The 14,909-nt window shown below is 39.3% G+C and overlaps 1 protein-coding gene across 1 annotated transcript in view; it reads left to right on the forward strand.

Moving 5' to 3' along the window:
• Positions 1 to 8,940, forward strand: part of AK9 (adenylate kinase 9) — a 101,642-nt gene extending 92,702 nt beyond the window's left edge. The window contains exons 35-40 of the mRNA XM_061131806.1: positions 3,104 to 3,300; positions 4,386 to 4,555; positions 4,974 to 5,072; positions 6,965 to 7,067; positions 8,205 to 8,319; positions 8,738 to 8,940. Coding sequence (XP_060987789.1) covers positions 3,104 to 3,300; positions 4,386 to 4,555; positions 4,974 to 5,072; positions 6,965 to 7,067; positions 8,205 to 8,319; positions 8,738 to 8,940 — 887 coding nt within the window. The remainder of the gene's footprint in view (positions 1 to 3,103; positions 3,301 to 4,385; positions 4,556 to 4,973; positions 5,073 to 6,964; positions 7,068 to 8,204; positions 8,320 to 8,737) is intronic.
• The last annotated feature ends 5,969 nt before the right edge of the window (positions 8,941 to 14,909 follow it).

Below are 14,909 nucleotides of genomic sequence, written 5' to 3' on the forward strand. Positions count from 1 at the left end.
TGAGTTGGTGATGCCATCCAACCATCTCATCCTCCGTCGTCCCCTTCTCCTCCTGCCCTCAATCTTTCCTAGCATCAGGGTCTTTTCCAATGAGTCAGCTCTTCACATCAGGTGGCCAAAGTATCGGAGCTTCAGGTTCAGCATCGGTCCTTCCAATGAACACTCAGGACTGATCTCCTTTAGGATGGACTGGTTGGATCTCCTTGCAGTCCAAGGGACTCTCAAGAGTCTTCTCCAACACTACAGTTCAAAAGCATCAATTCTTCGGCGCTCAGCTTTCTTTATAGTCCAACTCTCACATCTATACATGACCACTGGAAAAACCATAGCCTTGACTAGACAGACCTTTGTTGGCAAAGTAATGTCTCTGCTTTTTAATATGCTGTCTAGGTTGGTCATAACTTTCCTTCCAAGGAGTAAGCATCTTTTAATTTCATGGCTGCAATCACCATCTGCAGTGATTTTGGAGCCCAGAAAAATAAAGTCAGCCGCTCTTTCCTTATCCATTTGCCATGAAGTGATGGGACCAGATGCCATGATCTTAGTTTTCTGAATGTTGAGCTCTAAGCCAACTTTTTCACTCTCCTCTTTCACTTTCATCAAGAGGCTCTTTAGTTCATCTTCACTTTCTGCCATAAGGGTGGTGTCATCTGCATATCTGAGGTTATTGATATTTCTCCTGGCAATCTTGATTCCAGCTTGTGCTTCCTCCAGTTTCTCGTGATGTACTCTGCGTGTAAGTTAAATAAGCAGGGTGACAATATACAACCTTGATGTACTCCTTTTCCTATTTGGAACCAGTCTGTTGTTCCATGTCCAGTTCTAACTGTTGCTTCCTGACCTGCATACAGGTTTCTCAAGAGGCAGGTCAGGTGGGCTGGTATTCCCATCTCTTTCAGAATTTTCCACAGTTTATTGTGATCTACACAGTCAAAGGCTTTCGCATAGTCAATAAAGCAGAAATAGATGTTTTTCTGGAACTCTCTTGCTTTTTTGATGATCCAGCTGATGTTGGCAATTTGATCTCTGGTTCCTCTGCCTTTTCTAATTCCAGCTTGAACATCTGGAAGTTCACGGTTCACAGTACTGCTGAAGCCTGGCTTGGAGAATTTTGAGCATTACTTTACTAGCGTGTGAGATGAGTGCAATTGTGTGGTAGTTTGAGCATTCTTTGGCATTGCCTTTCTTTGGGATTGGAATGAAAACTGACCTTTTCCAGTCCTGTGGCCACTGCTGAGTTTTTCAAATTTGCTGGCATATTGATTGCAGCACTCTTACAGTGTCATCTTTCAGGATTTGAAATAGTACTTTAGAATAATAATATCACACCATTGTAGCATTATAGTAGTATGATATTCTTTGTAGGAAAGAACCATCTTAGCCTTTTCATCTGTATCATATACAATGGATGGAATCGTGGATTCTTTTGTTTATTGCTTCATAACAAATTATTCCAAAATTTAACAGTTTAAAACAACACCTACACACTTCCCTCACAATTTCTGTGGGTCAAGAGTCCAGGCACAGTTTAACTGAGTCTTCTGCTTCAGTGTCTCTCACAAGGCTACAATCAAGATGTTGGCCAGGATTAAGGTCTCATCTGAGGGCCCTACTGGGGAGGAATATGCTGTCATACTCATTCATGTACTGCTGACAAGATTTTGTTCCTTGAGGGCTGTTGGACTGAGCGCCTCAGTTTCTCGCCAGCTGTTGGCCAGGGGCCGCCTTCAGTTCCTTGCCACATGGAGCTTTCCAACATGGCCGCTGGCTTTGCCACGTGAACAAGACAAGGCCAGAAAGAATGCCAGAAGAACAGAAATCACAGTCTGTTGTAACTGTTCTAGTTACCCAAGGCTGCCATGGCAAATTACCACACACCGGATAACTTAGACAACAGAAATGTATTATCTCACAGTTCTGAAGGCTAGAGGCCCAAAATCAAGGCATTGGCAGGGCTGTACTCACTCTGAAGGTTCTAGGAGAGACCTTCTTCCATGCCTTTCTCTTCATGTCCAGCATTGCCACCAGGCCTTTTCATTCTTTGGATATAGACACATCACTGCAATCGTTAAGGATCAATTTTATGCTTACACTGTCACATAATCAAACTAAACTATGATTTATGCTTCATAATTTGAGTTAGTGTTAGATGTTCCTTGGCATAATTTTTTTAAAAAAGAAAATTTTCACTGGTGAAAAGAACCATTAAGAAAATATATCAGGATCAAAATTTACTCATTATAACTAAGATGTATAAAGAAGTAATTTTATTTTCTGTAAAATCTAATATTGCTTTGGAGTCTCCATTCTAGTGGAGTCCTGGTAAGACAACTCAAACTTATCCATTGAATGAACTTGGGCCTTTTTTTTTTTAATAGACTCTTTAGGGTAAACCTAGTCACTTTTGGATTAAATGTTTCTTTCTCTTTCTTGGATGCCATCAGGGAACAGGGAGAGGTTTATGTCAGTAACATTATGTCAACAAACTATATGTACTTCCTGAAATCCATCTCACAGAAAAATTTTAAATATGTAGCAAATTCATGTGTATGTGTGTAAGTGGACATGTATATATATATGTGTGTGTATGTGTATATGGTATATAACATAAATAGTTTATAATAGCTAAGAATTAAAAACAAGCAAAACATTTATCAACAGATAATTGATTGAATAATCTATATGTACATTTATACAATGGAATACTATGCATAAACTAAAAGGAATTAGGTAAAAATCATATAAGCTGAAATGAAAAGATGTCAAAGGCTATAACTAACTGATAAAAGCAAGTTGCAGAATAATATTTACAGTATAGTGGCATAAGCATCCTATCTGCAAAAAATATATACATGTATGTATGCAAATGTATAAAAAAATCTGGAAAAGATACAGACTCAACAGTGATTACCTCTCAGGAGGGATGTTGGATTGAGAGGATGGAGGTGTGAAAAGAAACTTTTACTTTTTACTCTGTTTGGAATTTTACAACGTATACTCATTGGTATAGTGCTAGCATAATTGAATTTATTTTCATTTTGAAAATGATTGTGTTTTCTGTGAAAATATATATTTATAACAACAGTTAATTTGTTAATAATAGGAAAAGCCGCCTGCATTGACAAGTTATGTATCTCACCCGAAGAACTGATTTCTCGCCTGGGCGAATTTGGACAGTTCTGCCCCGTCAGCCTGGCAGAATCATATGAATTAGTTGATTGCTCTTTAAATGATTCCTTGGAATTTGCAGCAGAGTTCAGAGGGCACTATTATAAAATGAGTTCTCTAGAGAAACTGAATGTAAGTTTGTTCTTAACTCCAAATATTTACCAGGGAAAGAAAATACCTGTCTTAGAATTCATCAGACAGGAAGGGGTGGGCACTGCTGAGAATACCAGGAGCTGGGAACTAGGGACCCCATTTTTGGAAACTGTGATCCTTGGGTTCAATAAGGCAACTCAGAGGCCAGTCCTAAAACTGCATCCCAAGACTTCTGCTTCAGGCACTGACCCTGCAGTGATGGCCCCTCCACCTGGGTCAGCGTAAGAGGTAGGGAGACCCAAGGGCGAGCCCAACCATGGAGGGGATGCTGAGCATCTGAGCTCAGCCTCCGAGTGGGCATCCAGGACATTCCATTCAAAGGGTGCAGAAGGGAAGTCAGAGTCAGTAGAAATGACTACCCTGTGCTTTAAACTTTCTTCTATCACTTTAATCTCCTGGGCACCTTATATTTCTATTTAATGGGACAGAATACAGATTTGTTGCGGTATTCCACTGACCATAACATGGTGACATAAAAAGATTGTATTTGAAAACTAATCAGTTGTCTCTGAACATTTTATTTTCCTCTGAAGAATCTGAATTTTTTTATCACTTTATAAAGAAGACATTACTTTCTTCCTGCTTATTTAAGTGATAATCACAGACTTTTAAAACTGGAAATGACATTAGAGACCATGTACCTGGTCTGCCCCCTCCATTCGACAGTGTGATAACTGAAGCTGGAGAAGCTAACTCACCTGCCAAAGTGCATCCCCTAGTTAGTTACACTGCAGGACAGGTAGACAGCAGGGCAGGTGACTATGCACTCCAGTGTCTGGCACGCAGTAAGAGCTCAACAAATGTTTTTCAGTATAGGTAGATGAGTGAGTGAGTGAAAGTATTAAAAGCAGAGAGACTGTAAGTGACATCACTTGCAGATATTCCTGTAAGGAACTTCCAGTTAGGGAAAGAGTTACTGTCGTGCAGAAAGCTCCTCTCAGATGGTTTGCGGGACTGAACATTGCTGCCGAAAATGGGAAGAGCAGCAGGAGAGCCTCGATGGGTTTTTGTTGGCAAAGTATTCCTGTTTCAAACGGTCATGTTGCTGTCATCTTTTTTTATAGAAATTTTTGGACAATCCAGAATTGTTCGTACCTCCATTAGCACCTCATCCACTCCCACCTACTGACATGATCCCCAAGAGGCTGACACTGTCAGAGCTGAAGAGCCGGTTCCCTAGGTGTGCTGAGCTCCAGGGTTATTGTCCAGTGACTTATCAGGATGGCAGACAAAGGCAAGTCCTCACCCTCGTGCAAGTACAGGCTGATAGCTCTACTTGGAATAAGTGGTCTTTACAATCGTAGCATTTTGATCAAAAGGTCACTGTTGTTTAACTGGAAAGTATTGTTTTTCTTCCTTGAGCTGCAATGATAGAAAAATAAAATATTTATGACATTTATTTACATAGTTGTCATTGCTGTTGTTCACTTGCTAGGTCATGCCTGATTCTCTGCGACCCCGTGGACTGCAGCACACCAGGCTTCCCTGTCCTTCACCATCTCCTGGAATTTGCTCAAACTCATGTCCACTGAGCCAGTCATACCATCTAACCATCTTATCCTCTGCCACCCCCTTCTCCTTTTGCCCTCAGTCTTTCCCAGCTGCATATTATACAATACATAGTTGTTTTTGTTTGTTCCTTTGTCTTTCAGATACGAAGCCCTAGTTCCTGGTAACATTCACTATGCTTTAGAATATCGTGATCGTATATATATCTGTGAGAGCAAAGAAAAACTTCAGAAATTTTTGAGGTGAGACCATCCACTAAGTCACAAATATTCATTGAATATCTATGTTAAATGCACTATCCTGGGACAGAAAGATATGTGAGTTTACACACACTCATAAACACATACATATATGTACACATATACATACACATAGTTGAAAGGGGCAGCATTTACCTACTGCCACACATTTCTGTTTTTCACAAGAAGTTGGAAACCAAATTTCTTCTTATGTTTATCTGATTTTTAAACTTTTGTGACTGATTCAGTTTTTTTTTTTTTTTTTTTTTTAGGGGCTTCCCCATGGCTCAGATGGTAAAGCATCTGCCTGCAATGTGGGAGACCCGGGTTCGATCCCTGGGTCGGGAAGATCCCCTGGAAAAGGAAATGACAACCCACTCCAGTATTCTTGCCTGGAAAATTCCATGGATGGAGGAGCCTGGTAGGTTACAGTTCATGCGGTTGCAAAGAGTCGGACATGACTGAGCAACTTCACTTGCACTTGCCATGGGGTTGCAAAGAGTCGGACATGACTGAGCAACTTCACTTGCACTTGCCATGGGGTTGCAAAGAGTCGGACATGACTGAGCAACTTCACTTGCACTTCAGTTTTTTTTAAAAAATGACAATGTGGATCAAATCATAAAGGAAAGGAGGAAAGTGTCGAACTCAGTCGTGTCCAACTTTTTGCAACCCCGTGGACTGTAGCCCTACCAGGCTCCTCCATCCATGGGATTTTCCAGGCAAGAATACTGGAGTAGGTTGTATTTCCTTCTCCAGGAGATCTTCCCGACCCAGGGATTGTACCTGGGTCTCCTGCATTGTAGGCAGACGCTTTACTGTCTGAGCCACAGGGAAGTCCATCAAATCATACATGCAGCTAGAATTTGTGCAGTGGCTTGTGACCTCTCATGAAACTGTTTGAGGAAATTTAATAGTAAAAAGAGAGGAGACATTAATTGCTGAAAAGAATATAGGATTGAAGGAATGGGGTGGTTTTTCTTTTTTATCTTCTCTTTTCCAGTGTGAAAGGTATGAACATATTTAAATGCAGGTACATGGGTGGGATCTAATCAAGGAAATGCCACGAAGGCAGAGGAGAGTTATCTTATATTGCTATTTAAGATTTCTGGAGACAGGGTGGAGTAGGCATGCAAAGAATGTGTGGAGGTTGATCTTAGGTGGGAGGTAAGCTCTGCCATGGAGAAAGCAACCTGTGTTTGGTTCTGCTTGTGGTGAGCAGCCCAGGAGACTTCTGAAGTCTATTCTATTCTGAAGACTTCTCTTTGTATAGCCTGGCACCTTGTATTGGGGGCAGGCGGGGGAGTCCCTGAGAGGGTTACTAGTGTGAGGAGTATGTAGTACAAGATAAAAACAAGGCCAGCATAAGAGTTGCTTCCCTTGTGGCTCAGCTGGTAAAGAATCTGCCTGCAATGCGTGAGACCTGGGTTCGATCCCTGAGTTGGGAAGATCCCCTGGAGAAGGGAAAGGTTACCCACTCCAGTATTCTGGCCTGGAGAATTCCATGGACTGTATAGTCCATGGGGTGGCAAAGAGTCAGACATGACTGAGCGACTTTCACTTTCACTTTTCACACAGGAGTTAACGTGTGGAATTAAAGTATCTTGTCAGTTCAAAATAAAAGTGTGACGATAAAAGTATATTAAGAAAGTTACATATAGGTGCTGTGAAAAGCAAGGACATTGAGAAGCGGTGAGCAGGGCTAGGGCCCCAGGTGCAATTGGTGGTCTTGAATTTCTAAGAGCCTCAGTCTTCCTGCTTCTGTATCATTTTCTCCACTCAAGAAAAATGAGTAATGAACGTTATCTTTTAGTTGCCTCTTGCGTATCTATCTTCCTGTGTAAACACAATGAATACATTTGTGATCATCCATTTAACGGATTTGGTATTCGTAGGTCGCCACACAAATACTGGAATCAGAAGCTTCCTTACAAACTTCCCCCGTTGAAGGAACCAATGTATCTCACCAGTCTGCCTTTGCCTGGATATCTGGAACAGGTTCGCTCACATGGGTATCTCTGTTTAGATATTAGAAGACTACAGCTATCTCTTCTTCAAAAATCATTTTTATTTTGGTAACAATGAAACTCAAGGCAGAGTGTCCTGATTTTAAGCTGCAAATCCACTTTAACCTATTTTGGTTTTGAGTAGTTGTGAAAATAATATGTAAGGAAAGCCCCCATTTCTATAGCTAATTCCCAAATAACTGCACTAAAGTGAAGAAAGAGTAGGATGTTAGAAAATTATTTTCATTTGACATGTAGTTTGTTTCTTATTTTGAAATTTCAGTGTCTGTAGAACTTTTCCGTAATGTGAAATATGCAAATTCAGTCTCTGAGGGGTTCCCCCCCACCCCCGCTTGAAAGAGTTAAGATGTCACCACAACTGAACCACCAAACACATATTTTGCCCAAAGTCTGGATGAAGCTGTCTACTCAAGTCACTCTTATTTCCCTAACTATAACACTTTCTAAATATAGTCAGGTGTATCAGTCACCAACCACTATTTAAAAGGCCTTTTTAAAAAAATTCTATAAAACAGATACCCAGGGCACAATTTCATATGTTTCTTACAAATTCTTAACCAGTTTTTTTTTTTTTTTCATCTCCCCTAGATGGTTAGCCTTTGATCAAGTTTAATATCGAAAGACAAGAGGACACTCACCTAGAGAAGAGTGTCCTCCTCTTTGCCTGCTCGGGGCCCCAGAATCTTGACGGCAGTGGAAACTGTGGTCTCTGGAGTTCCCGGGTAATGTGGCCCAGGGTCCTGAGAGTAGGAAACAATTTGGCCAGTTCCGAGCAATGGAAGCAGATAAGGGCCAAGACAACCCCATGTCTCCTTCTGTCAACTTTTTTTAAACAGAAAATGTCAAGCATATAAAAACAGAATTGCATAATGAAACTGATGTATCCATCACCTAGCTGGCACTAAGCCAACCTGTAGTTTTAAATTTTTCCTAATCAAATGTATTCTGTGTTTCTTTTCTGTAGGCTAAGTGCTCATTTAACTATCTTTTTAAGCTCCATCCTCAATCCCGGGGAGGCTATTTGAAGCAAAGAATAGCATCCTTATCTATTTGCCACAAGAAAAGAAAACAGACTCAAATATACACATAATCTGTTCCCTACCTGCAGGGTATTGCAACTGCTCTAATTAAAGCCATGAATGCAGCGGGATGCTTAAAGCCCAAATTCCCCTTCTTAAGTGTACAGAGATCTGCGCTACTTTATATAGCACTTCATCTGAAAGGTATGACTTTTTTTTTGCTAGAAATGATAAGCTACTCAGAACCAATTTAGCACTAATTATGATAAATAGGATTGTCAAACTGGGTTGGTCACTAGCATGCAGTGTGTGTGTGTGTGTGTGTGTGTGTGTGTGTGTGTGTGTGTGTGTGTGCTGTTTGCAAATATTTTAGCAAAACTGAGTTTCTAGTTTTTAAAGCAGGTACCACGAGTAACATAACCAGCTCTCAATAATCCACACCGTACAAGAAGGTGAATAGTGACAATTATGATCTAAAATAGAATAATCCCCAAATCTTATTTGGGATTTAGATATCTTCTCGGTCAAACTGTGCAGCTCAATCACACACATAGTTCTCCTTCTCTTTAATGATGCATTAACCTAACAGAAAACATTCACAGTCCTGTAAAATTTTCTACAGCCTTTAATCCCAATAGTTCTGAATATACAAGAAAAAAATACAAGAAGAAGATGGAGCAGTTTGTGGAGAGATGTGAACTCATTACATACCTGGGTGCCAAGATGACCAAGAAATACAAGGAACCTCAGTTTAGAGCCATTGACTTTGATCATAAATTGCAGACCTTTCTCTCTCTTAGAAATATAGACCCAGTCAATGGTTAGAATGTTTGCATAACTGCACCCAGAATCCTAAGAGTTACCTGAAAGGGATAAAAGGAAATAGATGGAAAATCTGGGCCTCCCTGATGCACTTTTCCCTCCTGAGTGATATGCCTTGGCTTCCAGACTTCCAATGAATTCAGAGCTCTGCCAGCCAGGAAGGAGCCTATAAGCCTAAGTTCTCATATACTTGTAAAGTTTATTGCTCTTTGCCTGAACTTTGATGCTTCAACAAAAGTTATTCCATTTAGAATATTTAGGTAATGTATTTGACTTAATGAATCCTTTGTTCATTTTCCTTTTTAATATTTTTATTAGAGAAGTCCATCTCTGTTAAAGAAACTTAGGCAGTAAATGTTAGCTTCAAGAAAAGAATTAACATTGCTATAAATAAAATAGAAATATTGGTTACACTTTTAACTTAAAGAGTTGTTTGTAAACTTTGTGAACCTAAAGATACTTTATCACTTTCCCAACAAAATAAATGGATTTAGAGACAACTAAATGGCTTCTGCTTTTCTTTTTCTCAAGTGTTCAAGGAAACACATTTTATACATTATTTTGTAGTTAGAAATCACCGGGGAGGGGGGATCGGGATTGGGAATACATGTAAATCCATGGTTGATTCATATCAATGTATGACAAAACCCACTGGAAAAAAATAATAATAATAATAAAAAAAAAATTAAAAAAAAAAAAAAAAGAAAGAAATCACCGGATACTTGAGGATGAATGTTGGAGTCTTTTTATATGACATTATCAAGACATATATGCTAGAGGAAAATTACTATATTGAATTTGGATAAGATTTTTAAAATAAATTATCAATTTTTTGGCAGGCGTATAACAAATCTGGAATGTGAAATAGCAAGATTGGCTCTTTTAAAAAATAAAAAATACAACCATTATCTTATTTAACCTTAGGTAAATCTCAGTTTCTATGAGTTTTTGTTTCTTAATCTCTAAAATGAATGATTTAGCTTTTTTTAAAATCACCTTTCCTAAGGTGAATTGAAAAAATTCTATATGTTTAAATTGTACCACATGATTTTGATATAGGTATACATTGTGAAATATTTACCACAGTCAAGTTAATTATTAATAACACGTCCATCACCTCACATCATTATTTCAGTGTGTTCCTGTGATTGTTTATGTATATGTATGTGTGTGTAATAAGAATACTTAAGAATCACTCTCTTAGGGAATTTCAAGTATTATTATTACAGTATTATTAATTATATTTACCACATTGAACATTAGATTCTAAGAATTTATTCATCTTATAACTAAAAGTTTGTACCCTTTGATCAATATCTCCCTATGTGTCCCTTCCCTAGATTCCTAGAAACCACCATTCTACTCTCTGCTCCTATGAGTCTTTTTTTTTTTAGATTCCACATATAAGTAATACCATACAGTATTTGTCTTTCTCTGTCTGGCTTTTTCGTTTAGCATAATAGCCTTCAGATTCACTCATCTTGTCTTTGATATCTATAATTTCAACATTAATTAAAAACTAGAATCCTGTTTTAGATTTATTTTATATGATATATTTCATAATAAAACAATTTTTAAACCAAAGCTAAATGCCTATTGTCAAAGTTAGGATAAACCCCAAAAGCCTTTGAACAGTTACTGATACATACCCATAGACGGACTGCAAGTAAATCAAACCAGTCAATCCTAAAGGAAATCAGTCCTGAATATTCATTGGAAGGACTGATGCTGAAGCTCCAATACTTTGGTCTCCTGATGCGAAGAACTGACTCACTGGAAAAGACCCTGATGCTGGGAAAGATTGAGGGCAGGAGGAGAAGGTGACAACGGAGGATGAGATGGTTGGATGGCATCACCGACTCGATGGGCATGGGTTTGGGTGGACTCCAGGAGTTGAAGATGGACAGGGAAGCCTGGCGTGCCGCAGTCTATGGGGTCCCAAAGAGTTGGACACGACTGAGCAACTGAACTGACCTAAAGATGAACAGCTTTTCAGGAGACTGGGAGGTATGAGTAGCTACCAAGTTTAACCAGCCACTCACTCTTCTCTTCCTAGTTCGTAATACTTCTAATTAACCATCTTCCCATAGTGTTCTTACCATGTCCACAGGCCTCCTCAGGCTATAAGAAGTTTCTTTTAGCAATTAAATCCAAACTTTATTGCTTCAACTCTCTCACCTTTATAAAAAGCAGTAGTCATGCAAAGTACCCCCCAGGTATCTCAAGAGACAGAAAGTATGCCATAAGTTCCATAGCAAGTCCACACCCACCGGACATCTGCCATCTTCTGGGGATCTTGTTCTCTAACATGTCTTCACTCTGAGAACTGTACCAACCCCTCACAGCTCATCCATCATTGTTCTGGAGCTGCTGATTTCTGCACAGAAGTGGGGTAAATGCTCCCTCTCTCCTGATGAGGGAGACGCTTAATCCCTGAGCTGAGCAAGGGACCAAATACCATGTGATTCTCCCCCTCCTCCCTCTCTGCACAGAGTCTCTTCTTCTGAGTAAATCTATTTAATAAAGTGCATCAGATAGGAGCATTGGGTAGGGAATGGGGAATCAAATTTCCAGAGTAGCTTATAGCTCTGGACATTCTGGGTCCCTAATGCTCGAATGCAAATTACAGTTCATGATGTGTAGGACCCTATTTAGAATAACCACAAACAGGGCTACCATTCTAGGCTGTTGTCTGCTACTGGCTTTACATATATTATCTCATTAAATTCTTACACATGAGAAGAGTTTCTTACCCAAGATCACTTAAGTAATAGAATCCAGCTTCAGACCCTGATCAGACTAACTCCAGAGCCTTGTTCCTCCTTTACCACCTCCTCCACTAAGTCCATCTTGGAAACCATGATAATGGTGTCAGTATTCCTAGGGCATTTCATTGGTCAGAATCTTTTGGGCACTCCCACATGCACATGCATGTGTGTATGTGTGTGTGTATATATACTTTAGAATATAAAAATATTATAGAAGACTCAGGAAAAAATTTTCCTTTGCGCCTGAGACTCCCTAGCCCTAACCCCTGCATGCACTCCCACCCTCCCTGTAATGGTTGCAAGTTGTGTTTTCTTTAGCAAGTTAGGTCAAGAGGTCCGTGTGCCGAGGAAGGGAGAATGCCATTTCTGCAATGAGAAAGGAGAACATGCATCATTTTAACCTGTTATGAATCTTCTTTTTGTTTAGAAATTATGCTTGCATATTATTATAAATGATCCATCAACTGATGTCTCAAATATGATGAAAGAATATTCTGACTGGGTGTCCAGGGACTCTGAATTTTTTCCCAAAGTGAAGCAGTAAGAGAGTGAGCAGCCCCTGGTGCTCACTGGGACTCATTACCCCAATCCTCAAGTCTGCCACCTGACCACATCAGGAAGAGGCTGAGGCAATGCCCATCCAAGGGACCGGGAGACTGCTCAACCAGTCTGCGCCCCTACATGGCTTGTCTGGGTATCATTTTCTTTCTTTATTTTTGGTTTGTGCCAGGTCTTTTGTTTCTGTATGTGGGCTTTCTCTAGTTGCTGCAGGCTGGGGCTACTCTTCATTGCTGTGCACAGGCTTCTCCTTGTGATGACTTCTCTTGTTGCAGAGCACGGGCTCTAAGCACATGGGCTTCAGTAATTGTGGCTCGTGGGCTCTAGAGTGGTGGCTCAGTAGTTGTGGCACACAGGCTTTGCTCCGGCATATGGAATCTTCCCTGACCAGGGACTGAACCCATGTCCTCTGCATTGGCAGGTGGTTTCTTATCCCCTGGACCTCCAGGGAAGTCTCCAGATGCCATTTTCACTATGATGAGAAGAATGCATAATTTCACCCAGGGAGAAGAGGTAGTGCCCATTTAACAGACCCTAAGACAAAAAGTAATACAATTAGAGTCAATGAAATATGGAAAAGTAGGCAAAGGATTTTTGTACCTTTTCTCCATTTAACACTCAGAGACATCAAGTGAATATACTATATTTGACCACTCCTATTGCTGGACCATGTACGGTTTTACTGTATTTTTAAAAGCTGTGATGAACTTTTTTCCACCATATTTGGGATTATTAGCCTAAAAAAGTTTCTAAGAAACAAAAGTACAGGGTGAAAGGGAATGAATTTAAAAAACTAAAAATATAATACTAAATGACAGTAAAGAAGTAAAAGTGGGAGGGGGAATTGGGGTGGGGAATACATGTAAATCCATGGCTGATTCACGTCAATGTATGACAAAAACCACTACAATATTGTAAAGTAATTAGCCTCCTACTAATAAAAATAAATGGAAAAAAAAAGAATTAATAAAAGTGATGCTCTTGGAAACACTCCTGGAAACATTGTGAATTGTTATTTGGAAGGCAGCTTAGTATAGAAATTGTGACCTGTAATAATAAATGGGCAGAAAGTAGAACCTTGTTACTTTAACTTGAATTAACAGTGATATTGAACATTATTATATATGTTGGTCACCAGTTGTCCTTTATTTTTTCATGCCTTTTGCACTTTAACTCATTGGTTGCTTTTCAATTCTTTTGTAAGAATTCTTGATGTAAAATACACACCAATCCTTGTATCTGCAGTAAATAAGTCCGATTTTTAAGGTATGAAAGTAAGTGCTGTTCATCTATATCTTATGACATTGAATCCTTTTCTAAGCTCTGGAAGTTATTCCATCTTCAGAGATTAAATAAATATTCTATTATGTTTTCTTCTACTGTTGGTGTATGTGTTTATATTTAATTCTCTAAGCTGCCTAGAATTCATTTCTGGATATGTTATGAGCTGTTGTTTTAAATTCTTCAAAACTCATAGTAGTAAATACTATGTTTTTAAAAAATATTTTAAGTTTTATATATTTCATTTTATTCTCAGTGCAGTTATTAAAAGTTTTCATAAATTCATTGGTAAAGGAGAAGTTCAACAACAGGGAAAGAATGAGATATATTTTATATATGTATGCCTCAGTCTCATTGTGGGTGATTTTTTGTTTTCTTTTTGGTTTGTTTTGCTTTTACAAATGAAAGTCTGAGTAGAGGTTTATCTACAAAGACTGAGGGCTCTTAACTATGAATGGTTCTGGAATAATTCTTAGAAGGGTAACATCTGAATTAAATGGACCTTTCAAAATTGATATTAAAAAAAAAATTGAGATTCTAACCAAGAGTCAGGGACTTCCCTCTGTGGTTCAGTGGCTAAGAATCTGTCTGCCAATGCAGGGGACACAGGTTCAATCCCTGGTGTGGGAAGATTCTGGAGCAAAGTGCTGGAGCAAAGCCTGTGTGTCACAACTACTGAGTCTGTGCTCTAGAGCCCATGGTCTGCAACAAGATAAGCCACCAGAACAGAAAGAAGAGTTTGCAACTGCAAACTCTCTGCAACTAGAGAAAGCCTGAGTACAGCAATGAAGACCCAGCACAGCCAAATAAATAAATAAAATTTAAAAAGAAGCTAATCTGAAAAGGCTACATACCATGTGATTCCAGCTATATATTCTGAAAAAGGCAAAACTCTGGAGATAGTAAAAAGATTACTAGTTGGACTTCACAAACCCTGGGGTTTACAGGCAATTCAGGACAAAGAGGGAAACTTCAAAGAAGGAGCTAATTTTAATAAAAACTAGTAAAAAAAAAATGTTTAAAGAGCCCGGAGGTAGTTATACCTGCTTTCTCAAAATCTCAGAGACTAGAGATGGCATGCTGGGATCTGGGAGGGTGTGTTGGGTGTCCTAAATTAAAAACAGTTAGGTGTTAATGAAGCATAAATTGAGAGAAAATGCTGAAATAGTTGAGTAGGAGGGGACTGAATTTGAATGGTGCTTGTAGACCATATCCAGAAGCCGTGCCTTTCTCCTAAGGGTACATGGGAGCCACAGTAGATTCTATGCAAGGGAGTGACTCCAGTCTCTGGATGTGATTTGCATTTGGGAAGATCTCCTGTATTCCTGGGTATTAGCAGGAATAACACTGTAACTAAGGCTAGTT

The sequence above is a fragment of the Dama dama genome, chromosome 28 (assembly GCF_033118175.1).
Source record: "Dama dama isolate Ldn47 chromosome 28, ASM3311817v1, whole genome shotgun sequence".
In the NCBI taxonomy this organism is placed as follows: Eukaryota; Metazoa; Chordata; class Mammalia; order Artiodactyla; family Cervidae; genus Dama; species Dama dama.